Source organism: Leptosomus discolor, chromosome 13 (genome assembly GCF_034619465.1).
Source record: "Leptosomus discolor isolate bLepDis1 chromosome 13, bLepDis1.hap2, whole genome shotgun sequence".
NCBI classification, from domain to species: Eukaryota; Metazoa; Chordata; class Aves; order Leptosomiformes; family Leptosomidae; genus Leptosomus; species Leptosomus discolor.
In genome coordinates, this window is record NC_141403.1 from 22,181,895 (window position 1) to 22,208,372 (window position 26,478).

The following is a 26,478-nucleotide window of genomic DNA, read 5'->3' on the forward strand; positions in this document are numbered from 1 at the left end:
CTGCAGAATTCTGTACCATTACATGCATTCGTGTACAAGGAACACATGACAAAGTGTTTTATTAAAATAAAAAGCTTTAATACTTTTGCATTTAAAAGATTTAGCAGAAAATAATTGCTACAAACATGCTACAACAACATACATGTTCAAAAAGTTTTCAGTGCTTTCTTTCAAAGTTCAGCATTTTGGCAAAAATAAGTTTATCTGTATATACTTCAAAAGTTGGCTATCATAATACTGATATAAAATACTTCATGTAGGCTAAGGTCAGGTGCATAAAATACAATAAGTAATAAAACATACTGTTTGCATAAACATTTAAAGTATAAATTTCATTAGATAACATGCAAATACTGCAGTATTTTAAATGGCACTTAAATATAGATACTGAGATTCTTTATAATTTTGCATCCAATATGAGATTCTGAAATGTACAAAACTATAAAAAGAACAGATTTCTTCATTGAAGTCAGGTACTAGTATAGAGCTTGATTGTCATTTTACAAGCATTGAGCCCCACGTCCTGCCAATCTTCACTAGTCCAAGTAAAGACGTCTACTGAAATAGGCCGAGGGCTAGTTAGTTTTCTTCACAATAAAATAGGAAAGCGTATTTACATGAGAATAAACTCTTAAATTTTTGGTAAGGTAATTAAGTAGCAGCAATTTGTTTCTTCCAAAAATGATGTTTAAAATAGGTGCATGCTTTTCGTTGTCACTGATATGCATCTGCATAACATAAAAGTAACATTCTTCAATAAACTCCGAACACTGCTTTGTCCATTGCCCAACCCCCCCCGTAAGATCCCTTCTTGCAAAAATCGTCAATCCATAACGTCAGAACCTTCCAGAGCACTTTTCTGTTTCCCAGATCAATGGAAAACAATCTAATTGTGCTGAAACAGTCATCTGACTAGTAACGAATAAGAGAGCAATATTTTCACATCATTCCAAATACTTTTAGTTCTTCATTGAAAAAGATTAGTTCACCAGATCTTCTACAATGTTTGTTTTCCGCTTCAGTGACCAACAGCTCTGAGCGTCCTTCACAACGCGAACGGCCGCGCTACTCGCGCACGCCGCCCAAGCAGTTATTTGTAATACATGAACGCTGACCAGGTGAGTAACAGGCTGCCGAAGAGGGAGTGCAGAACAGGCACTGCTTTAACAGAGGGAGAAGAAATGCTGAAGGACACTTGTACTTGAGATGCGATTAGAGCCGACAGTGGCACGTGTGATGCTAATGTGGGACTGTCCGAATTTATCAGTGACTCTATCTTTTCTGCTTCTTTATTGCAGGCTTCAATCTAAGGGAAAAAAAAAAAGTTATTATTTCTCTTCTTGCCATGCAAAATGTCAATGCAAAAAAGCTGCTAGAGAGCAAAACTCAGGAAAGAAAATCTGAGCGATTCCCATCAGCACATAAGATTTATATAATTTTGGGGAGTATTTGTTAGAAAACACATGGGAGCTCTTATCACAGGCATTGGTGCCATGAGACCTGCTGTGGAAGCCCCGAGTAGTGGCGAACGGGAAGGAAGGCAGCTGCATCCAAGTGATCGTGGGTGATGTGTTTGGAATGTTGACGCCGAAAAGCTCGCAGGGAGTTGTAACCAAAGTAAGGACCTGTAAAGCTGAGGACTTCCCTCCCGATTGACCAGGAGACTGCCTGGAAGTCTGCAACAGTGGAAAAATCAGGATTTTCTGCTTATTGGGCTTTTTCTTCCAAATCAAGGAAAACAGGTTTCTTTTATGGGAAGGGAAGAGAAGAATGGAAGTAATAGGGAAACCTGAGAAACCCCAGGTTTCCACTCCCCCACTGACACGATGATAATGATGAATTTATGTTAGAAAATCCTTTTTTTACACCTTAACTTCTACTGCAACCCAAGAATCAATTTAGCACTAAGCCTCTTTAACAGCTCTGGAAGCTGCCCCTGGGGAAGTTTTAACTTGCCCAACCTAATATCTGGAGGGCCAAAACTTTGAAACTTTAGGAACTTCCAGCTCAGCAGCGGGTGTCACCGGTGAGAAGAGCTGCTCCTCCCTGGTTTCAGGCGGCCTCCCTGATTTCAGAGGTTCCTCCTCTCCCCAGGCGTCTGACAGCACCTGCTGCAAGCGAAGCGCGAGCTGACCGGATCGGCACGGCTCCAGACCTGGCTTCCTAAGTCCTGCTAACATTTGGGGCTATTTCTGCTGAAGGAGGGGACGTAAGTTGGAGCTGAGTTGGACGTGGCAGCGTCGCTCCAGTAGCACGGGCAAGCAACATACACACAACAGATCTGCCGGAGGAACAGCCACCCTGTCAGCCAGCGCAGCTTGCAAAGTTTAGGGCAGTGGCTCTGTCCCCTCACACCACAGCCTGCGTCCAGCCCGTCGCAGAGGCAACGCAAAATTAGACTGTAGAAATAAAATGGAAACGCGAAGCAGCCATCGACGTGAAATGAACCCGCCTGAATTGTTCGTACCAGCAAGGAGCAGTGCGGTGGGCAGGCCGGCTCTCCCCTTCCTGTTCAGAGCTCAGCCCTCCATTCTACACTCGCTCACACCTTGTCGGGGAACGGAACGAACCAGCCAGAGCAGCTCCCCTGCCACGGGGCTGCGCCACACAGCGCTGCCAGCAGGGCCAGGCGAGACCGTTAGAAAAAGCGGCAGCGTGGCCAGAACGAGGTGCCTTTGAAGGGGAAGCAGATGTCCTCAGCGGCCTTGCACGGGTTAACAAGCACAAAGTACAACCGAAGCTCTTTAAGAGCTCCAAGACAACACTACTGCAACCACAGCCAAGGGCTCTGAACTGACCGAAGACGATACTGGGAGACCTTTGAGCTGCACCGTTGGTTACCTTTAGAGTTGAGTACTGGGAATGGTAGGTTCTTGTTTGCCAGCGGGAGCTAGCTTTGACCCAGCAAGCCCGGCACCTTACTGGAAGGTTGTCTTCTGTTCAGGTCGTAATAGCATTTGGGGATCTCCCAGCACTTTGTACCATAAGGTGGAAGGGAATATCAAAACCAGGATGGTCTCCGAATAGTATCAACAGATCCTCTTTGGTACGAACTACGGCTTAACACTGAGCTGTGCACAATGTATTAATATGAAATGAATATGCACGATGTGCTTCAGCTTAATATCACATCTGCTTCGATCTACTTTTAACCGTGACGCTGGGGACAAAGGGATACCATTTCCTATGCAAGCATGCATTAATATACGATTAATATTGATTTAACAGGTCATTCAGTAATTTACTTATTTTCATCAGTTTATATTTTCTGTTATTTCAGCCACAGGAAGTTGAGGGTTCTGCATTTATTAATTTAAAAAGAAAAATCATACTACTCTATCCTTGGCCTTCCTTCGCCTCCCCCCTCTAATTGCCCACCACAAAAGCCTCTGACCAGAAAAACAGGATCCTCAAGACCCACTTCACCATCTGTAACCCCAGCTGTGCAGATCCCAGTCACCAGAGAAATTCCCACGTGTTCAGGACACAGGAAAACGTACAGTTTTGGAACTGCTGTGTTGAAAACAGTAAAGCGTACACAAAAGAAAACGAAGTAAATCCATGCTGGGTGAACAAGACAGTCTACCTGCAGCGGTTTGGGGTTCTGATCCACAGGGATGATGAGAATCACAATTTCGGACTCTATGCTTAAGTATCCAAACACGTCACACTGTGGCACGGAGACGTGCAGGCGGATTTTTTCAAGTATGTCAAGTACTGTTATAGGCTTTTTATTCGTTACCTGGAAGAAAACAAAGAACTTCGTGGATGACGTGATGTTATGTTAAATTACATTTCTCCTCTTCGGTTTCAGTAACTCAATGTCATGCCAGAAAAGTTGCTTCAGCCATTAAACTACTTGGTTCCACTCTCCAGCAAAAAACTGACATGATTCAATGTTTCTACGACCATTCTAAAAAAAGATTCTATGATTCTGAAAAAAAAACCCAAACAACCCCCCCAAAATATAAAAAAGTGAAAGGAAGAATGATTTACTACTTAAACTGACCATGGTTTTGGTATGTGTTGTTCTCCACTGTCACGGTCAGCATGCGTAGGTATCACCTACCTCAGCGCAACGTGAAAGGTTTCTGCTACAGCGACTCGTGCTCCCACGCTGGGAAACACGAGGCAGAGCAGCCCTACCAGCTGGCACGCCTCAGCATCACTGAACCTGCTCCAAGGGCCACCAGCACTGAAGAGCTACGGCTTTGTGAAGACACATACATGTCTGTATGTAAGGGAATAGGTGACATTTCAAGATCACTCCATAACTACGATATATTGATATATTTTTCTCTTAAAATTCTGGTGTCTGTCCCGCTGCCTGTATCTGACAAACAGTAATTCGATTGTAGCTACTCAGTCTCGTTCAGGACTGCCACACCTTAAAGGTTTTTCACCTTTTTTCCGGGTCACTTCTGGATGTGCACAGTACAGTGCAGACACCAACGCAAATACTTCACTTGGGCCTTCTGGTCATTCGGTTGTGTTCCATTTTCTACCTTTAGCTGCAAGAAATCCAACCTTCTCACCCTGCTGTAGCTTCGTTTCTTTTAAGACCACTGGTACAGGACCTTAACAGATGGAAATCTGGGAAATCCAAGTACACTACAGGAATCACATTTGCAAGGGGTCGCACAACACTTCTTTTACCACATCTCTGAGGGATTTCTTTGTCACAGCCCCATTAAAATGCAGTCTGACATGCTGACTGATCAGCAAATCCTCTTCAAACAGTCTTAAAACTGAAGCACATGGATACTTTAAGGATGACCTATAGTGTCAAATTTGGATTTTAACGTCTTTGACGAGAAATCTAGTAGAATAGATGAGAATTTTAGCAGGTCTCTAATGTTTCTTTGCTCTGTGTAGAGGCTGATTTTGTTTCCTGCTATCTTTACAAAAAAAGCCAGAGCAGTGGGGGGAGAAAAAAACCCCAAAACTCAGATTTATACAACTCTTCAGTAACTGAAGCATTTTTTTCTCATATAAACCACCGGTCTGAACTACAATAGGCATACATTACTACTCCTTGCCCTCTTGGGCTGGTTAAAGTGTATGTTAGCATTCCTAGCGATGATTCCATCTGTCTGAGACTTAACCACTCCCAGTACGGTGGATGTATACACCTGATGTAGAGGTACACTGTCAAAAGCAAGGGCTGCCTATAGTTTAATTGATGGAATCAGAGGAGATCAATGTTATTAACATTAATTTCATGTAAATGACAAAAGTATATCAGATCTACTCAAATACACAGTTGGGCCTGGGGAGAAGGGCTTGGGGTGCTGGTGGGTGAAAGACTGAACATGACCCAGCAACGTGCGCTGGCAGCCCAGAAAGCCAATGGCCTCCTGGGCTGCATCCAGAGCAGCGTGGGCAGCAGGGCGAGGGAGGGGATCCTGCCCCTCTGCTCTGCTCTGGTCAGACCCCCCTGCAGGGCTGCGTCCAGCTCTGGGGGCACCAGCACAAGACAGACACGGACCTGCTCGAGCGGGTCCAGAGGAGGCCACGAAGATGCTGAGGGGCTGGAGCAGCTCCCTGTGAGGACAGGCTGGGAGAGTTGGGGGTGTTCAGCCTGGAGAAGAGAAGGCTCCGGGGAGACCTTGGAGCGGCCTTCAGTGCTGAAAGGGGCTGCAGGAGAGGTGGGGAGGGACTCTGGATCAGGGAGGACAGTGACAGGATGAGGGGTAACGGTTTCACACTGAAAGGGGGGAGATTGAGATGAGAGATTGGGAAGAAATTCTTCCCTGTGAGGGCGGTGAGGCCCTGGCACAGGCTGCCCAGAGCAGCTGTGGCTGCCCCCTCCCTGGCAGTGCTCAAGGCCAGGCTGGATGGGGCTGGGAGCGACCTGCTCTGGTGGGAGGTGTGGTCTGGGTGGTCTTTAAGGTCCCTTCCAGCCCAAACCAGTCTGTGATTCTATGATTTTCTATGGTATTATTAGGAGATATTAGCTGGCCTCTGACTCACACTGGAGTAACAAAGGCACAGAGCTCCCAATTCTCTATGCTCAGGGCAGTGTCAGACCATGCACAGTCTTTGGGTGGCTGTGACTAGTTAGAGATCATCTCTGGGTGCTTACTGGATGACCCCTGACTGAAGTTTCCAAAGGACAGCGCTTCAGTCAAAATTCTGTAATATCTAGTATGGGCTAAGAAAATGCTGACTTTAATGTTTGAGAGATTACGTATTTTAAATTTAAATATATATATACATTTATATATACAAATCCTGAAAACTTGAAGACTGTGTATTGCAGCATTAGGTGGGCAGGAGAAGAGAAAGTCAGCAAGACTGTGGTGACAAACGGAAGAAAAAAGAGAGGTGGCAAAAAAGAAGAAAAAAAGCAACCACTAAGTACCCTAATCCAGGTATTTGAGTACTTAGTAGGCGAGAGGAGAGTAGTTAAGTCATGACCGACTACTTGAATAACTACTTGAGTAAGTCCAATAAATTTCTTTAACTAGAAAGCCTTCTTCTAACTAAACCTAAAAATTCTTCTTCACTGCTACCTGTTGTAATGTATGAACTGAGAAGCTGGAGCGGTCACCATGTCCCTGGTACCATTAGAGATGACAACTGGGAGACATTCCAGGATGCAGTCATGGCCTGACAGACACTGTTACCCAGCAAAATTGGTCCACGCACACACACGCACGACACGCACAAAGTCTCTGAGAGGAAATCAGCGGCACACCGGCCAGCGGCACACCGGCCAGCGGCACACCGGCCAAGACCAACCGCCTATGGGCCTGCACCAGCAGGAACAGAGCCAGCAGAAGTCACTGTCCCCCCTTACTTACTCCCTGTCCCCAGGCCACGCTGATGAACTGGAGAGAATCCAGCGCATTCAGCTTGTGGAATCTCCACTCCTGAAGGTTTTAAAAACTCAGCTGGCCAAGCTGATCTAACTGGAGTTAACCTTGCTTTGAGCAGGGGGTTGGACTAGATGATCTCCAGGGGTCATGTTCAAGCTAAATTTTTCGGTGTTTTTACAGTAATAGCTAATTACCTCTCCTTTTAAATATATAAACAGGTTAATGCAATTTTATACTGTTTTGGTGAAATTCTCTTTCTTCTTGATGTTCAAAAAAAATGAAAATCACGTGCAGCTGCAAACATGAATTGTTTTGCTTTGCGAGGCACGATCTTCACATTACTCGATTTTGTTGCCAAAATCAAGCTGCTCTGTTCCCTGTTCCGAAGCATAAAAGCAGGGGTCAGCAAAGTGCAAACCTTTTATACACCACATGGGGAGTCTGGGCCTAGTCTGTTGTGTTCACCAATGGACAATCAACATCAGGAGATCCATCTTACACTGGAGGTTTTCAAAGAGCAGCAATGAAGGATGCTGGTGTCTAACTTACAGAGATGTTAAATTAAAATCCAACATTTTAGCTGATGAGCTACAAAAATAAGTGACAACTATCTAGATATCCCAAAGAGTATAAAATAATAAGCTTAAACATAAGGCAATGTCAGAACTAAGTTACCTACATCAGGAAACAGTGAGCTAGCAGAACAATCTTCACAAAAAGGGCCATAAATAACAAATATACAGTCTTTTACTACCATGACATAGATGCAGTTCTCCTATAATGTGTCTTTACTGTTACAAGTCATCTAAACTGCAAACCTGAATGTCCCTGTTTGTGCCTACTCTAACTCTGTTTTGCTTTAGATTGTAATTAAATTTTACCTGCTGTTAAGAAATAAAGGAAAACATAAACAGTATAAAGAAAAAACCCAAACCACACACTGCCTACTGAAAAAGAACTGGTTTGGTAACGTGTTAACTTTTCAGGAGAGACTACACAGCAACTTGACTTTTCCATGTACCAGGTAACACAAGGCATGATTAAAGGGTTTACCCTTGCAAAAGTGTCCAGCTTGTCTTTGTCATACAGGATTCTCAGCATTCCAGCACAGAGTGGACAGCAGGCTCCTGTGTGAATAAAAAAACCCTCAGAAATAAAAGCAAAGCTTTTCACTTTGAAGTAAGCAGAGGTCGAAAGTTGAACGCTAACTGGGAACGGAAACAGGACAACTACCAAAGCAAAGTTATTGTTTCAATTTGATACCAGAATTGCTCAATTTCTACCATTTTTTACTGTTGAAAACATTTATAATGCAAAAGCAGTCGCCTTTCAACACGCATTTCCTCCTATGAACGTGAAGCAACAAGATGATTTTTCATTTGTTTCAAGATGACACATTATTGTCTGCTGCAAACCGCAGGCACTGTGGGTACCCCAGGCCAAGGTTTTGTACAGACACATGCATGGGCAGCTACGGAAAGGATGGCCTTCCAGAGCTGGAATAGCCAGGACGTGACTGAAACAACCAGGCACACTGCAAATACCAAGTCATGCAGTTGTACCATGTTGGAGCTTAGGATCTTTGTATAATAAAGATTCTGACAGATTCATGTTTAACACAGAAGCACATCACGCTTCTCCTACCGTTTTTCCTCACCACCTCACAAACCAAAAGGCTACTATTTCAACTTTCTACCCATGACTGTATATTTAATTCACTCCCCTCCCCAACTTATTATATATAATTCACATTCACGGAGTGACTTTTACAGTATTAAATGGAATACCAAAGCACAAAGACCCTTTTTCAAACCCACGAATGAGAAAAATGCATCAACGGTTTCTTTTTAAAAACTAAGCTTTCCTTGCTCTGTGTATTACCCGTAATTAGTTGCTGTTTCATAAACAATAAAAAAATCAGTTCAAAACAGCACAACTGCAAAACTATTCCAACTGCCTTCCTCTTCCAGAGAACCATAAACACACATGGTATCTTTGTCTTCTAATTAAATACCATCCTTGTTCTCCTGGAGCTCTACTCTGATGACAGTTTGGCATTCCAGTGCGGTATCTGTGCTGCCACTTCCGCAGGATTACTCATCCCCTTCCCGGCGACATTCCACCCCAGCCACCACAGCCCACATTCATTTCTCCCAAACCAGTCCGACGCGGACAGCTGCCGCTTTCTGAAGGCTGAAGGGGCGCGACTCCTAAAGCCGAGGCCTTTCCGCTTCAGAATTACTCAGCCAAGGCCCAGTACTGGCTTGTTCTAGCCCCAAGGAAAGATCTTTACTTCATCCTTTCTCTTACACGTCCCAAAGACATTACAGCACATAGTATTCTAAAGCACAAGTTTCGTGGCAAACATACACCCCTTTACACCCGTAGCCTGCAGACTCTCCCCTTCAACCACGTGCTGCCGTACCTGGCGCAAGAACCGGCTTGCAGCCAGCCGCCGCCAGCCGGGGACAGCTAACGAAGGCACACTCCGTGTGGAAGCCATAGTCCGAGAGAACGCCGACAGCCTGGCAGGGTCCGTGGTAGTCAACGGCCACGCGGTCGGAATAGGCGGCACAGACGCTGCCGTAGGTTTCTCCGTTGTGCCCACAGACGGGTTCCACCGACTTGCAAAACGGCTGAGACACACAGCAACATTTCAAAGACCAAGTTATTAGTGCTGCAGAAACTTCGGGGTGGTTTTAACACGAGGAAAAACAAAGTTAATGGGAATTTGCTGCTAACATGATCAACCATTCAAAATAGTGTAAATAACCTGCCAGTTTATGAATGGGTAAGAAATGCCAAGATTAGTACTTAAAGAAGGTGACAGAAAAACGTAAGTTGGAATCTGAGAAATGTACAATAAGACGTGTTTTGGGAAACAACAACTTTTATTCTAGGCTAATACTCAAATAAATAAAATGACCATGTCAGTGAAATTAACCTGCTCATAAAATAAATTAGATTTGCTTATTATAATTTTATTATGTAAAACCAAATTATTTTATTAATAAAATGTATTAATGAAGCATCTGCTATGGTAGTGTTTATTAATATTTTAATGACTTATTAATAATTTATCTATCCATTCATCTCAGTGTGGGTTTTTTATTCTTAAAATTTAGTGTGCATGTATTCCTAACGTTATTTGAGAAGCTAAATGTATACATTTACTTCAAAAGAATAAAATCCATTACTAGACACCTCTGTCAAAAATACGTTGTTGAGACTTTTACATCTATAAAAATATATTTGTGTCCATTTTCTCTCAGAAAAACATATCTAGCATGTAATTTGATTCAAACACTTGGTAAAACCCAAAGAAAATCATAATACATTTTCTTCCTATCCCGCCTGTGCACACAGATTTGTCCAACATATTCAAGAGGTCAAATGCCAATAAGGTTCTGAAAGCGGACAGAAGAAATGGAATTGCTGACTCTCTGCAGACAAGGGATGACTAGTACTTTTGTCCAAAGTCTTGTGAAATGACACAACCTATTCCACAATTTCTTGCAAACTAACTCATATTTCAAGTAAGTCACCATAGCTATACAATCACCGTATATTCTCTAAAACAGCAAGATAATTGCAGTTTCTATGTTACACACCCAAGCTAGCAACAAAACAGGTAAGAGGACAAGTAAATGTGAGCACCCCGAACAGCTTCACACCTTGCGGTCATCTTCCCTATCTAAGCAAGAGTGAAAACGAAAAGCTACCAGTGTCAAAAACTTTGTGAACATGGATACAACTAGACATACAGCTGCTGGAGGGAAAAAAATAGCCATGCAATATTCCTTTGGTCCTCACTGTTCAAGGGCTGAACATTCTCCGAGTATATCACGAGATACCTGATGTGCAATGAGAAGAATTATCTGTACTTAACGAGGTTGCTGAAAAAGGGTGAGACAAGAAGGTAGAAAGATGGAAAGGCAGAAACTAGGAGTGGGTTAAAAGAGCAATAGCACTTACAACACAGAAAACCCCTGAAAAAACATTCTGCACTTCTAAGAATATCCATCAGCTGAGACCGAAAGAAGGTCTCAAATTCATCTTCATCATTTGAGAAAAACCTGGCAATGAACAGCCTCTCAACAGTACAGCCAGGAACTTTGAAGCGAGTAGCTCCTGACTTCTCGTACAGCGACGGCAATAGCTTGGCTACCAACACCGCAGGGAGCGCTGGGATGAAAACTAAACCGAATCCTAATCCTTCTCAGGGTTAATATGAAGACTAATCCAATCCAGACTAACTAAAGAAAATATCACAGACTGCCTAGTCTCCAACGTAACCTAGGTGTAAATGGACCCTGAACAACGAACTAGGTAAACCAGGGCCACACCACATGAAATGCTAAAGACTTTCTATGACCAGGCATTAAACCTTATTTAAAACAAGTTCAAATTGCTAAAAACTACCATTTAACTAACCAGGGAGCTAGACTAATTACTGCAAACATACCTCAGTGCAAGCTTTAAGAGTGAAAAATATAGGAAGACTTAATATAAAAAGCAGAGTATTATTCCCAAGAAAGCGTAAGTAAAGCTTTTGATTGGTTTTGAGACAACTGTTAACTAAAGCAGAGAAATACATGACAAAATTCTGAATACAACTTTGTAAGAGTATTTTTTACGCTAGCTGAAATGACATTTTTAAAGGATTACTTTCATTGAAAACATTTGGTAAGCTATAAAAACCAGAATATTGCAAAAAGCCAGAATATTGCAAAATCGAACATCAAAGAACAAAGAAGATCTGATATTTATTGCTAGAACCACTTCCTACCTGGCATGGTCCTCGGTATGCTAAACTTTTTCCTTTTTGGTACAAAGTACACAAGTTACTGTATTCCACATTGTCCGTGTCACAAACAGGATCCCGTGTCTGGTCACAATTTAACTGCCTCGGCACACATTCATGCTGGCTACATTGGAACTTGCCAAAACTAGTCAAGCAAACTTGTTTCTTTGGTATGCACCTGCATAAAGTAATAATAATTTTGTATCATGTCATGCAAGTGTTTTGGTTTTTTTTTTTAAAGTCTCAAATTATTCAGGGAAAACATTTTCAGCAAAATCTTCTCCAGTGCTGTAGAGCTAACTGCGGATCAGCAGAGCTGCAGGAACTGCAAGTGATCAAACACTCTGAATGACCCATTTCAGGCCTCATCATAAACCTGGAACTGGTTCACACCATGTTTAGTCAAGGCACGGGAGCACAACTAGAATTTTCACTAAAGTTTATCTTTTACCAAATATTTTTCAATGGATTTTCAAAAAAGTCTTGGATAAACTTCTTACATACTCAAGCTCCATTTTGTAAATGCGTATTTAAGGAAAACTAGAGAAAATGTGAAAACAGTGAACTGCAAGAGAAAAAGATTATATTGGAAAGATCTAGCCTCACCCCTCCTCGAGAAGGTAGTGAAAACAAGACCTAAGATTATATGGTTTCAATTACAACTATCTAATCGCATTCTAGCCTCGCAGGTTCAGTACACTGTATCGCATTCAATCGTTGGCGATGACTGCCAACAAACGGAAAAGTCTAATATGAACACGATCTCCCTGTTTTGGCATGCAGCCCTCCTGAGCCTTCACAGACAAGTACAGAGCAATAAAGAGCAGAAACTCTTTCCCCTTTATATTAAATACGGACCTTCCACGGTCCTACCTGCTAAACATTTGCCATATGGCCAGCAAGACATCCCTCTGCTAGAGAAATGCCAGCCAAGAGAGCTGGATGAATGGACTGATGAAAGGTCAAATGTTTTTTTTTAACCACCTCCTCCTTCCAGAAATGATTATGTACAATATGTCCTTATTCTCCGAGTGCTTACACATATTCCTTTTGTATTAGGGAAGACCCAGAAAATCTGAGAGTGAAACACTTTACAAGTGGAATGTAAGATCTCAAAAAGATTCTAACACTTCAGAGACGTATTAAAATGAGCATGTTTAGTTACACTACACTGTCAAACTGATCCAGAGAAACATATTGTGTACAGTCCTTCACCGAAACTACAAGCTGAGGTTCGAAGCATAATGGCTATTCTGTAAAACTGAAAAACCTCTCTATACTTACAAAAGGTAACAAGCGTATAACCACAATGCAGCTTTGAAATTCCAATTTTCAAGGCCACAATGGCTACTCCGGCTACAAAACTACAGTGTTTTCTCTGCACTTTTCTGCATTAAGTACAGAAACAAAAACCGCTACCATCGGCTTTCATGAAAGCACAGTATTACACAACTTCTTATGGTGGCTTTCTTTCAAAACAGAAAAATGCACAAATACAAAGGAGAGTGCAGTATTGCACAACACTGAGAAAATTGAAGACAGACCAACATTATGAGCCACAGACTTTGATTTCTGTATGAAAGGTCAGATTTTCTTTTCTCCTGACACTAGTTCAGAGCATATTTTTGTTTTAATGTTTGTCTATACAGATTTTGCTTTTTCTAACATTGCAAAACCAGAGACTGTACAGACATAGCTTTCACAAGATATCAATCTAATTAAGAGAAACTCAAGTGTTCCAGAGTGATCGATATTTTCCTGTTTTAGACCTAAAAAGCACAGGATATTGACTGAACAAGCAGGACTGATTCCAAGTCTTGAATTCAGGTGTGGGTTCTTTTTTTAAACTACTAGAAGGTGTGAAACAAAGTAGTAAAATGACAGTTATAGCCATTTCAACAAAATTTGATTCTCCCACTTTTGAAAGCATACATCAGTTTTGTCTTACTGCTAAAACTGAGATCTGCACCGTGAATTTAAACGACATAGCACTCCATAAACAGCACCAAGAACTGGCAGTTACTACAGCCCATTACTAACTGTGATAAATAAAAAGTAGCTACTTCAAACAGTTACTGGAGTATCCCAAAAGTAGAATGTTACTACCATATACAACACATTGGAAGAAAAAGTAAATCTGCTTTATGAGTAGAAGATGCCAAAGAAAAGCTTAGAAACATACTCTGCTTTTACCTCTGATTTTTATTACAAGGGTTAGGGTTACATGGATCCTTGGAAATGCACGATCCAAACTCAAACTGATTGTCCTGGAGCCCAACACAACGAGCTATACATGCACTCGGGTACGTGCGCCCATTCTGACCGCACACTGGTACAAACTGATCCACACAGTTACACGGTAAACCTGTAAAAGCAACACACAAAACAGGGGCTGGGTGCACGCTTGTTTCCTACGCCAGAAAATACACACAGGGTCACTACGGTATCTTTGCTTCCCAGCGAACGCAAAGGTGGGCCCTGTCCGCAACCACTCCCTCCCTCCTCTCAACGCGCCGCGCTGTAGCGCGGGTGCTGCCCTTGGAAGCAGGAGGCAGAGCAGTTTGTGCCCTGCCTCCCCACTGATGCTGCTCAGCTTTCTCCATTTTTTCCCCAAACTCCCTATCTCTTGTCCCCAGTGGCATTACCCTGTCTCTACCTATTTCTACATACCACCATTCTATTTTTCAGCACTGATTTTTTTTTTTTTTTTTCCCAAAGGTATGTGTTTTTTCTGAAGTGCAGGCTGGACATGAGAAAAGTAGTTTAAAGAACATATTAATAACATATTATCAGCATTTTTCCATTAGCACTGTAGAAAGATTTTAGAAGCTAATCCTCGCTCTAAGAATATTAAACTTACAGTTTCCACAGTTTGGAAAGTTACCTGTAAACTTCCGACGTTCATCTTCTGAACTATGCTCAGTTAGACACTGACGTGTAGAACATATCAAGTTTCCAGCAAAACAGGAACAGACATTACAATCTATATTAAAGGATGTTCCATGGCCTTCAAAGAAATTAAGCAAATGCGTACAATTAATGCAAAAATACCAGAAGACTATAAACTTGTATGTTACACAGATATACTCATATGTATTACATAGATACTACATTTTCATTGTTAATTGTTCCTGTATTTTCCCCTCCTCAGTTTATTTTCCCACTGAAATTTCTATCTTTTTTTAGATTTCAAGTTTTGCACTTAAAGAAACAGTCTGTTCACATCTGGTTTTGATTAATCAGTTAAACAAGGAAGCCTGTGTAAGCTGGGCTTTCTTTTTTTCTTTAAGAACAATTTAAAGCTGCAAAAAGAAATACACTCAGAAAACAGACGAAACGGTAGACAAATTCTGTCTTGCAAGCTCCAGATTTTTTTAAGGTAAAGGTTTTGTAAAGATAACTTCTCCTAAGTTAATGCTATGCAGGACTGCTAAACTGTCAGCCATATTCTCCTACACGATGCAAAGCTCCTCTGCAGTACTCATTTCCTTCCTTCGTGTGTACTTTCTGTCAAGAGGTAAGAAGTGCCAACGCTTCATTCCGACCTTTGTTATTTTGCAGCATCCACTATAGTCATCATTTCAGCCCCACAAGCAGTACAAGTTATAATGCAGCTTTGTCCCAAGCAGGGAGCAAGGCTGGAGCAAAGCTGAACCCAGGTCTAGACCCAGCACCAGCCCCCCAGAGGCTGTGCTCACCCACTGCCTTTCAGAAAGGAGCACTCTGTCACGCAGCTGACTCTCAGCTGTGTTTGAAGGACGGAGCAATCGGCCTCATTTTTGCATTTTGTAAGTCAGTAACTTCTTCACACTTGAATCTAAGAACCAAACTGCAAACTTAGGGAATTTTTCTTCAATTGAGCAATTGAAGTTGGGTTCCGTGGGCCGTCTGTATGACTGCCCTTCGCTGTGTTGTATGTTTTATGCAGAACCAACTCCTGTTGGTGACAGTCAATCCATCCATAACCAAATCCGTTATTAAAGACGACCAACAAATACACGGCTCTTCAGGAAAACCTAAGAGTAAACTGCACCTTATAAAACATCACAGCGCTCTCTAATCTCTTTTCAAAGACTTGAGATAAAGGATTAGAATTTTTGAAAATTATTGCAGGGGCATAAGGAAAATCCCCAGCATTTGAGCCGTTCAGGAGAGGTACTCCTGAGATGGCAGAACAAGAGCGAGAGAAAGACTGCAGCACAAGAAGCTCTGTTTAAACCACAGCACCATGCTAGGAAGAAGGAACTGGTCAGCAGGGAAGCAGAAAAGTTTCCAAGGTTTGAAGGTAATGCCAAACACGGGATCTCTTAGGTGATTCTTCAGAGTAACTGACTTAGGAGCCACTCGAAAACTTGGCAAGACCACTGGCTCTCACTGTCAGTGCACACAACAAACTGTCCCCTTCATCAGCAGTTGTTTCGTTAACTGGAGCCAATTCACCACACACAAAATCCCAGCATCAGATAAAGCTTTAGGGGTTGGTTGGTTTATAGAGAACAGTTTTAAAAAACACAATTTGGATTTTATGACTAAACCTTGGCTGTTTGCAACTGACACAGAAACGGATTAAATATAGGCACTACAAAAAGTTCATATGGTGACCATAAATTTTTAATCTAATGAATTTGAAACATAGTGATTTTTATCTTTTATTATACACAGTTTTAATCACCACATACACTTGATGAGTAATTATGGTAAGAGAGAGGAAGCTGTCTGGTTTTGGTTTCATAGTGGTTCGTTTGGAGTTTTTTCGTTTTTTGTTTTTTCTTTCAAATGGACAGCACTTACTGAACACCTACCAGCTGCACGTATTGTTGTTACAGTTACCACAAGAGACAGCTCCTCCCTATGCAAATGTAAAACAACTTCTGACATTTTTGTGATTATGTTCAGAAAAAGTACAAGTCTCTTTGGACAGAACGGTCCATAAAAGGTCTCAGTCAAAATTTAAATAATATATTTGCTAATGACTGTGTTTTAAAAGCATCTACTTCCACCACATACCTTCTATAACTGCCCATACTGAAAAATGTTTTCAGTGTTCTGCTTCCATGAACAAGTAGTACCAATTTGGCAATAAACCCAAAAGTTTTAACTATGTTTGGCTGACTTTCTCTTTGGAAGAACAAAAATCCCCCCCAACCTTTACAAGCTGTCCATGCATGGAACATTACAAGCAGACCTTCCTGAGTGATGAAAATAATGGTACAATTTCAGCTCTGCTTGGTATCTTTTAAGAGAAAGCAATATCTCAGTTACTTACTTTTCATGATTTCAGGGTTTGGTTCACCATCAGAAAATCACGATTGTGACCAACGTAACTACAGCAAGTGCCCTGATTCTTAAGATTTACTTAAAGTGAAAATAACTCTTTTTACGTGGTAAAAAAAAGTGACTTATTTTGGACTTCTCAGGTACCTTTGACTTGCTTTAGTTATGCTTGGACTTCAGTTTGACACTATTTTAAAAGGGCTGATTTACAGACAGACTAAACAATGTCCAGTGCTGAAATCTGTAACTGTTTATGAGCAGAAAATCTCTCGCTTGCCGACAGATTCAAAGACATCAGCTTCAGACAGGTTACGGCTCAGCACAGATTCTATTTTATATTCAAGCTATTTTTATAAGATTTTTCTCTATCTTAGTAGTAGCTTTTTATTTTGTTGTCTCTTACAAAGAGCACAGCGCTGGTTTGCATGACAAAAATACACCTTTAAAACCCACAAGCAATGAATAAATCAGAAAATAAATCAGTATCATCTTTTAAGTAGCATCATTTGTCGTGTTTCTTTCAACTACTTTGACTGTCAAATTAAGTAGAACCCAATTAACGCTTGTTACCCATGCTAATTTAACCTCTGAACACTAACGGTAATTTTAGAAAATTAGTAATTTAAATCTCAGTCAAGAAAAAGATAGATAGTGTTCTTTATTGTCAAAATAAAAAGCTGTTCATCTTACAGTCACCTGGCAGAAGGAAACCAGCAGGTCTAGACCCACCATGCTGAGGAAGGCTTTAAAGCACCACAGTGTTCAATATACCTTTGCTATCAGCTGTATCCACTTACACGTTCATTTTTCAAGCATATGTTAGCCCCACTGACTAATATGTTAAACTATAATTCTTATTTAATATTAATTTAATTAAAAAATTAGGAAGTTATTTTTCTGAAAGGCACAGGCCGCCTTGTGATACTGAACGGCAGGCTATGAAGGTTTCAAAGAAATCCAAGCGCAGAGGATTGTCCTTCCCACGCACCCAGGCGCATCAGCAGAGCAGCCCCGTCACCGCTGTCCTCGGCGTCGCACTCGCCAACGCCACTTGGCAAACGAAACGCCCTCTCCAGAAGGGCACAAGAACCTGTGTCTGAAGGGTATCAGATTTATGACGTGATGCCAAGGGAAAAGGGATTGTGCAAAACCGATTACGGGATGTTTAGTGGAAGGCTCAAAGATGAGGAAAAGGAGGAGTTACGACGGATGACGCAGGAAGGTTTGAGGGAAAAGGGGAACGGTTGAGTGGAAGCAGGTGGCTGGCCGATAGGCTTCTCTCACTTGATCACCACAATCTATCTTTATATTTTTATTTAATCCTACTGTTACCCTGTGTGTGTGTGCATGTAGTTCATCAGTGGGCTTCATTTCTGAGCAGTGGCAGAACAGGAACAGGCTTGGGCCGTATTTGCTGTTGATGTTCATGTTACTGCCATGTGTGTTTATGTAGTAACAGCACCAATTTCTGTCTGTGCCCACCAGCGTGGCTGGCCACGTTAGCAGTGTGTGTGTATGCACGCCTCTGTGCATGTGTCTACTGGGAACACATCCAGTGATTACTGGGTTTCTTCACTGCCAATTCAGACATCAACAACTATTTTGATAAACCCAAGTTTATGTGACTTTTACACTGACAGCTAGGTTTCTGGTAGGAGGGAGGACCATACAGGGAACACCTGATCCATACACAGAAGAACCACTCAGAAGACAAGTCAACAACCACAACAAAAAGTAAAAAAAATTCTTGCATCCCTGTTCTGTGCAGAGGAAGTTAAAGGTCTAAGCTGAGTATCTCTTCACGGCCAATGTATTAGAGAACCTGCCTCAAAAGCAGCTCTTGGACAGACAAACGTTAACAACTCTGCAAGACCAGAAGGTATTCACCAAAAAATTCCAGATGAACTCAGGTGTGAAATACCTGCTAATATAAGCGAACTTATTTGTAACATCTTGCTTTCAACTTCCCCAGGGTTTGGATACCAATGCAAGTGGGCAAAAGTATATATGTATCTATTGTTCAAAAGGGTTCTGTGGATAATAAAGATAGGCAAACTTCAGTGCAAATTTGGTGCAACGCAAATGTCGTAAAAGTATAAAAATTTGCATCAGTGGATGCCTACCTAAATATGGTACCTTGGGTAAAGGAACCCTAGTTTTTGGCATGTCACAAACCAAATCTTTTAGGATTACTGAAGGAGTCAATAAGAACATGGACCACAGAAAATCAGGTTGATACACTTCAACACCCAATAGACATTTAATAGCTCTTTAACATAGGCTTTCAAGAAAAAAAGTAAGGATAGGAAAAAAAGGCGCTCACATGGATAAATAACTAAAACAGAATAAATGGATAATGAAGGGAGGTCACCGGAGGAGTCTCCACGATCTATGCAGTGGCTACTCAGTTCAACACATTTGTATGTGATCCAAAAAACAAATGCAAATATTTACATGACGAAGTCTATCAGTAACATTAAGGTACAAAGGACCAAGTTAGGAAGAACTGCAAGAAAAATCTCACCACACTGAGCAACTAGGAAAGGACACAGCAGAGAACATTCATTGTATTGAACATAAAGTAAATCTCTACAATTCACACAACGAGCTGTGAGCTGATCATTTCCACTTAAGAACTGGACCATGGTGTTACAACAGACAGCTCTGTGAAAGCATGATGTCAACAGAATCAGCAGCCAAAAAAAGATAATGTTCAGAATGAATACGAACGGAACATCAGTTTGCTATTACACACACTTGATTGGGCACTTGCATTGTGATGGTGTGTGAAGTTCCAGTTCCCATTTCAAAAGTAAATGTAAGAACTAGAAAAAGGTACACAGTAGGGTAACAAATAGGGTCAAAAGTATACAACTGTTTTCACATAAGGAATGGTTACATCGAATAGCAACTGGCTTGGAGAAAAACCCAGAAAGCTGAGGGAATATGACAGAGGTCTGAAAGAGAAGGCAAATAGGGAACAATTGTTCATCAGCTTTTTCAATACAAAAATTAGGATGAATCTCATGAACTAAGAGGAACCAGACAAAACAAACTATCGAGGCTCAAATTAAAAGAAATCCCCTGCAAACCCCACAAAAAAGAAAAAACAAAAAAAAGAGGAGTGTTTTTAGGCACACATATCATAGCACGTGGAACCTCTTGCCAGAGGTTATAGCTCATGATAAAAGTTTCAGACTTTTTTTAACACCTATTTAAAGTCCATGGAAGAAAAAAACCCAACAAACCAAACGAAAACCACCCCAAACCATTTGGAGCTATTAAAGAAACCACCCTCTGCTCAAGGGGTCTGTGGTCTGAAGCACAGAACAGATTCTGGGAGAATATTCACAGAAAGTATGATTAAATCCTCTGCCTTTCCTCATACTCTTCCCCAGACACCTCTATGGGTCACTGGACATCCAACGCTGCTAAAAGCAGACGGAGAGTACCCGCAAAGCTGGAATCCAGGACATGGGCAGCCATTTCCAGTCAGCTACACTGCGCTTAAACCTCAGAACTACAGCATGCTTCAAGCAGAGCAATTTGTTTTGCTGCTGTTGCTTCATCCCTGCTGCCTACGGGCTCCTCTCAGAACTTTCTCCCTCCCCAATCCCCAGAGCTCCCACCAGCAGGTTCTTCTACCAGAAAGGAAGCTACCTGTAACAAGCACCAGACAATACAGGTGTGAGGCCAGTCAGCGACCTTTTGGTTGAAAAATGATGCACGCTTCACACGGGACTCTCTTTGGTTGAGACAGACACAGTTCAGTACTGATTTAAATAACGGAACCCTCAGGCATACCTAAGACTTAAACAGGCACTATATATAGGGATGCAAACACTGACTTTTGTATTTTCTGATAAACTCAGCATTCAGATCCTCTGGGTCTTCGTATGTACCTCAAAATTCGTTACTTAAGGAGCAGGTGCCGTATAGAGAGATAATTGCTGTCCTAATACTTACTTTTTCTTTGTCCTCCAACGATGCATGATTTTTGGAGGTCAACACAACGCATTTCCATGCAGTTTTCTAGCAATCCACTGTGTCCACAGGTACAAATCTTGTAACAACCAACATCACCAGCTGAGGATGGAACCTGAATAAGTGTACCTTGACGGACAATAAAATCTGAAGCTTCTCCCAGCTTGCAACCTATATAAAATAAGAAATTTTAGCTCATATTTAATAAATAGTTCAGCAAGGGCCACCAACAAAAATAACTACTACTCTTTGACTTGTGAAAAAGCTAAGGTGTTCCTAAAGCAGCCCCACTCTTGCCCTTTAGACAAATTCACTCATTTCATAGAGGCAACAAATAGCAGAAACAGAAGATACCTGCTTGAGACAATGTTCTGAAGTACCTGTAGAAATGTCACTTCAGAAAAAAAGACTGGTAATTCCAACAGTTCTCAAGTAATTTCATTTTCCACAGTTCTGTAGTAGTATGAAATGCATGTGATATGACAAATACCACAGATGCTTCACTCTCTCCAACAAAGAACCTGAATTAAAGGGTCTCACAAGTAAAGCCCAGTCATTTCCACTCATGTATTTATCGTGTCTTCCTTCCCTACCTATATCTCTCATGTGAACACTGAAGGACTCTTACAGGTAGATGTGAAGAAAGAAGAAAGGGAGGAAAAAGCAGGAACACTGGATTTAAAAAAAAAAATGGAAAAGAAGAAAAATGGTTTCAAAAATTACAAGGAAAAAAAAATAGTAGGTTAAAATCACCCTAGAAGTGATGACCTTCAACAAATCCTCCAAAACTTTCAACCAATCAGAAGACTGAATCCAAACACAGGAGTCACCTTCCAACCTCTAGAGGAAGTAAACTGCCTCTTCAAAAGCTCCGGGTGAGCTTGTTTTCAGATCCCTTTGAACAGCTTTTGCAGAAAGTGAAGACAATGCAACCTCTGTATTAATAACGCTCAGCTCTTCAGAAAAATAAAAGTATTTTGTAACGGCCATAGAACCATAACCAAACGTCGCTAGGCTCACAACAAGAATGAGCTGAAGTCTATCCTCACGTCTAGAAAAGCACAAGTGTAGCAGACGTATGAGTGAAGCAAAACCCAGTTTTCCTCTTTGTAATTAAAAATCACTGGAGAAACTGCTGACCAGCCACAGAACTGCTGGACCAAAAGAGGCTCAGGGAACTGACGGGAGACAGTCACGGCAATGCTCTCTATCACTGCCTCTAGAAAGGAGGCTGCTTCGTGCGATTCAGTTTAAAAATCTGTTGCCCTCACTCGCTCAGTCTCTCTCAACGTACGTGCTCAAGCAGTCACCAAATGCAAACTTTCCTCTTTGCTTCAAGAACCACAGGTGACCCCTCATGTCCCTGAATGATACCTTCTGCTCTAAAGGAAGGGGAAGAATTGTGGCAAGCACTACTGATGTCAAGGTGGAACCATGAAGGGGCTGCCGAAGTTGGCCATCGTACAGCCTCCGACCTCCTTCCGTAGAACACCATCCAAGTCTGCTATTTCAAAGTTAGGCAGCTGGAACTCATTCTACAGGAGGCTCTCTCCTCGATCAGCTCACAGAACTCAGACAACACCTGTGCTCTAAAAAAATAGTTGCAAATGGCCACGAATGCCTTTCTAGTGCAGTGCACCTACGTTAAATGTATCGCTCAACGCAGCGGCAATGCAGTCAGCTGCGTACGGCTGCATCTCCAGATGTCATCTTCAACGAGAAGTGGTACTGTGGGTCTTGTGAAAGGACGAGGCAGCACAAGATCCATTGCCGATATTGTTGCTGTTTCCCAAAGTCAGTGTCATTTTCCTCCACACTAGGAGTCTAGGCACAGCTTTGGAAGAGACACAGAGCTAATCTGCCTGGCGGTCCTGCCGCCTTCTCCAGCCAATGAACCAACAGCGCCATCAGTCCTCACAGATGAAGTGCAGAGATGCTGCACCAGTGCTGCAAGCTCAAGTGGTAGAGAGAAGAAAGGAGAGGCAAACAAATTATGTGCCATGTCACCTCCTTCCCAAGCCCAAAACCTGGGCACTCTGAATCCAGTGAAACAGCAACAGCAAAGCTCTGAAGAAAAAGTCCGAGTCTTAATTTACTCAGATTGGAACTCCTTACCCATGAGCTGCTGGAGGTATTTTGAGAAGTTGACCTGGCCTATGAAGAAGGATTTGGGACAATTCCATGTAAGACACCATCTTGAACTTTAATATAACACCGGAATTGCTGCCAATGCAGATGCACATCCCAGGGCACTCTGCATTCGATCAGATTCTCAGAGCTCTCAAGATGTCCTCCCAAGACTGACAGCCTCATTTTCATTCATTTCAAGGCAAGACATAATGTGCATTTATCTCACCAGTAAGGAAAGGAATGCAGATACAGCTAATAATGTACGGACATAGAGGGAAATACATGTCACGGCGTCTGCAGCAGCAGCAAGCTACGCTGTTTGCAGTATCGCACGCTTGTAATTTTAAAGAGCAGGCAGGCTGCTTAGAGACCATGCACAGACATTTATTTCTTCTGAAACAAAGTAATGTATCTTCTAACAAGACATTACATTTCAGTGGACAATAAAAATAGAAAGACACTGAAAAGAGCTAGAAGGTAGGCTACGGCTTTTGAAAACACAAAATCATTGTGATAACAGTTCTTTTGGGATATGAGCAATTCACTTCAAAACTTTCAACAAATTTCAGTAACATATGTTTATGAGCAAAATGCAGGTACACAGAAGTCCAAAACCCCTTACCTGGCACACACAAATACGGAAGACACAGCTCTCCAGACTGGCATCCTTTTCTATTTACTTCACATAACTGATTAGCTGCGCATGGATTTGGATTACACGGATGTGTAACATCTTCTACAATGTTACCTAAAGAACTTGGGCCTGAAAACAGAATATACAGCATCTATATGGATTGAAATGAGGTTTATTTTTCTTGACTAAAGCATGGCATTTCTTATATTCAGTAAAATCATATTTTTGACAATTCTATATGAAATATTTTTTGTGTTTTGTTTTTTTATGTTTTTAACTGTACTTGTAGAAGCTTGACATGACAAGGTAGTTAACTTATTTCAAAAGTTTAGTCCTCAATCCTGGAAATAATGACCCAGCAAGCAAAATATATTTCCTTTATCTTGTTTCCCCCATAATTTTCTCTATATGACAAAAATACAAAGTGACAATGAGCGGCAGTTTAATCAAGAGAACTCCCACAGCCAACGATTAACAAATTGGAGGTTTAAAGTACACGTGGTCTTTAACCAAGTTCGCTATCATTGATAAAGTGTTGTTTCTGTCTTCCCTTGAACTGACTAGTAAGGTTCTCCTGTTACAAGACTGAGGAAAGGGAGGTCAACATGGAAAAGCAGGAGCTAAACGGAGCAGGAGCTAAATGGAAAGAACTACCCAAAGCTTCAATACATAGTCTCTCTGGGAACAATCTATTTGTTGGGGTATGCTTTCAGCTGCAGCTCTTACTAACCAAAATTTTACTATTTTCAAAGTTCCTTGTATTCTGACAAATAAATATCAAAATTTAATTTGGAAGGTCTAGAATAGATACATTCTATACAGCTAAAAAGGTCTAAATCCTAAAGAGATAAATATGCAATAGGAAGTAGTAATAGGTTAGAGCAGATTTGGAAAACAATGTAAAAAGATGCATTTAAATGAAATCTAGAACCAAGACAAAAGCTTACTAATACAATTGAGTTCCACACTGAGGGACAAGACATTCTGGAAGAAAATAGAATCAAAACCCTTAATTCTTCCATGTACCTATTAAACTCACGTTCTATTGCCCCAAGAGTTATTTTGGGTTTTGATTATTCTAATTGCACAGTTAAAGAACAGAGTTTATGCATCAGGCAAAAGCGTAATTTTGTACATCAAGAACTTGTGCTCTAAATCATGCTGTTGTTTAAGTGACATTTATTTGAGATCACTCCTCCCAAGCATGCTTCTGCTTTTGTCCTGTAAATAAATACTGCTAGTGGTTTTATTATTACAGTATTTTTTGGCATGTGAGATGACTTCTTGAAGAACAGTGTTTTCTTAAAGTAAGATGAACTAGTCTATTTGCAAGTAGGTAAAATCACTGAAATTCAACAAGCTGGACTATCAGGTGATACAGATCAGTGTACTTGCACTGAATATACGAAGTCCCCGAAGGAGAAGCGTGGCGGGTTAGCCTTGGCTAAGAGCCAAACTCCCACCCCAAACGGAACGACAGTGGAAAACAGGTAAAGCAGGAAGAGAAAAGCTCATGAGCTGAGATAAAAGCTGGGAGAGTGCATAAGAACTACCCTTGCAGGCAAAACTGACTTGACTTGGGGAAAATGAATTAAATTTATTGCCAATTTAAATAAATATCTAATTACATATTCACATAATGGGAATAAAAAAAGACAAACATCAAAGCAACTTCTTTCTTCCTCCCTTTCCCAAGCTCACCTTCACTCCTTCCCTCCATATTTCTCTGCCCCTGCCCAAGTGATGCAGTGGGACTGAGAAGGGGGGGATGATGGTGACTACGGTCAGCACACAGCAGCTTCTCTCTGCCGCTCATTCCTTCTCACGCCTTTGCTCCAGCACGGGCTCTCCATGGCCTGCAGCTTCCTTCAGGGCATTCCCACCTGCTGCGGCCCGTGGTCCCCCACAGGCTGCCTTGTGGACCTCGGCTCCACCATGGAGCACCTCCTCTTCTCCTCCTGCTCCTCTCACCTTCGTTCCTCCTCTGTTGTTTCTCACTCTTCCTGCTCCCTTCTCCTCCACCTGTCTGGCACTTTTTGCCATTTCTTAAACACGTTTTCACAGAGGCACCACAAACCTTGCTGAGCGGCTCAGCTTTGGCCTACAGCGGGCCTGTTGCCGAGCTGGCTGTGTCTGGCACGGTGCAGCCCCTGACATCTTCTCCCACTGCCTCCACCCCTACCGAAACAGCCTTGCCACGTACACCCAACACAAGAAGGAATAAACATAATGAGCTATGGCAATTTGAAAAAGCCGATTTTCTCTAACACACTAAATAAAATGTCTCAAATTCAACACAATTTTCTTTAAAAGAAATAATGAAAACTATCAAAAGCAACCGTAAGCATTCAAAGTACCTTGGGTTCCAGTTTTGTTGCACAGGTATGTTGATACTTACTCAGGTACGTATCCAATGGGATACAGTTCTCCAAGTCATCTGTTGGAGACAGGAGCTCACAAATACTTTCAGCTGTGTGGCCTTCAGGGAATTTATTATGGTCTCCACATTTCTTCAGTATTTCCACACAATCTGATCTTCAGATAAATAAAGAAACAGAACTTCATGAGCACTACTTGAAGAAAACAGGTCTTATAAGAAAAAGATTTCTTTCCACTTTCTTCCCTTTCCCAAAATCCCCAAATCCCCACCACTTTCTCCTCCTGCCTCACAACAGAGCGTTTATACATATACGCATGTATAGGCTACATTTTACGTACAGGGGAGGAATGATTTCGTGACACAAAGACAGGAACTATTGCTTACACTGCTCTTCCTCCACTTTTGGCTTGGTGATCTTTATTTTTTTATGGCATCATATGCACATATCTTT

General features: G+C 41.7%; 1 protein-coding gene across 1 annotated transcript in view; it reads right to left on the bottom strand.

The window, feature by feature from the left end:
- Nucleotides 1-1,090: 1,090 nt before the first annotated feature.
- Nucleotides 1,091-26,478, bottom strand: part of RECK (reversion inducing cysteine rich protein with kazal motifs) — a 66,769-nt gene continuing 41,381 nt past the window's right edge. Inside the window, exons 13-22 of the mRNA XM_086472480.1 lie at nucleotides 26,046-26,182; nucleotides 23,636-23,776; nucleotides 20,866-21,054; nucleotides 14,510-14,632; nucleotides 13,819-13,990; nucleotides 11,611-11,803; nucleotides 9,247-9,457; nucleotides 7,875-7,948; nucleotides 3,587-3,742; nucleotides 1,091-1,306 (exon numbers count right to left, since the gene is read on the bottom strand). Of these exons, the coding sequence (XP_086328606.1) occupies nucleotides 1,091-1,306; nucleotides 3,587-3,742; nucleotides 7,875-7,948; nucleotides 9,247-9,457; nucleotides 11,611-11,803; nucleotides 13,819-13,990; nucleotides 14,510-14,632; nucleotides 20,866-21,054; nucleotides 23,636-23,776; nucleotides 26,046-26,182 (1,612 nt within the window). The remainder of the gene's footprint in view (nucleotides 1,307-3,586; nucleotides 3,743-7,874; nucleotides 7,949-9,246; nucleotides 9,458-11,610; nucleotides 11,804-13,818; nucleotides 13,991-14,509; nucleotides 14,633-20,865; nucleotides 21,055-23,635; nucleotides 23,777-26,045; nucleotides 26,183-26,478) is intronic.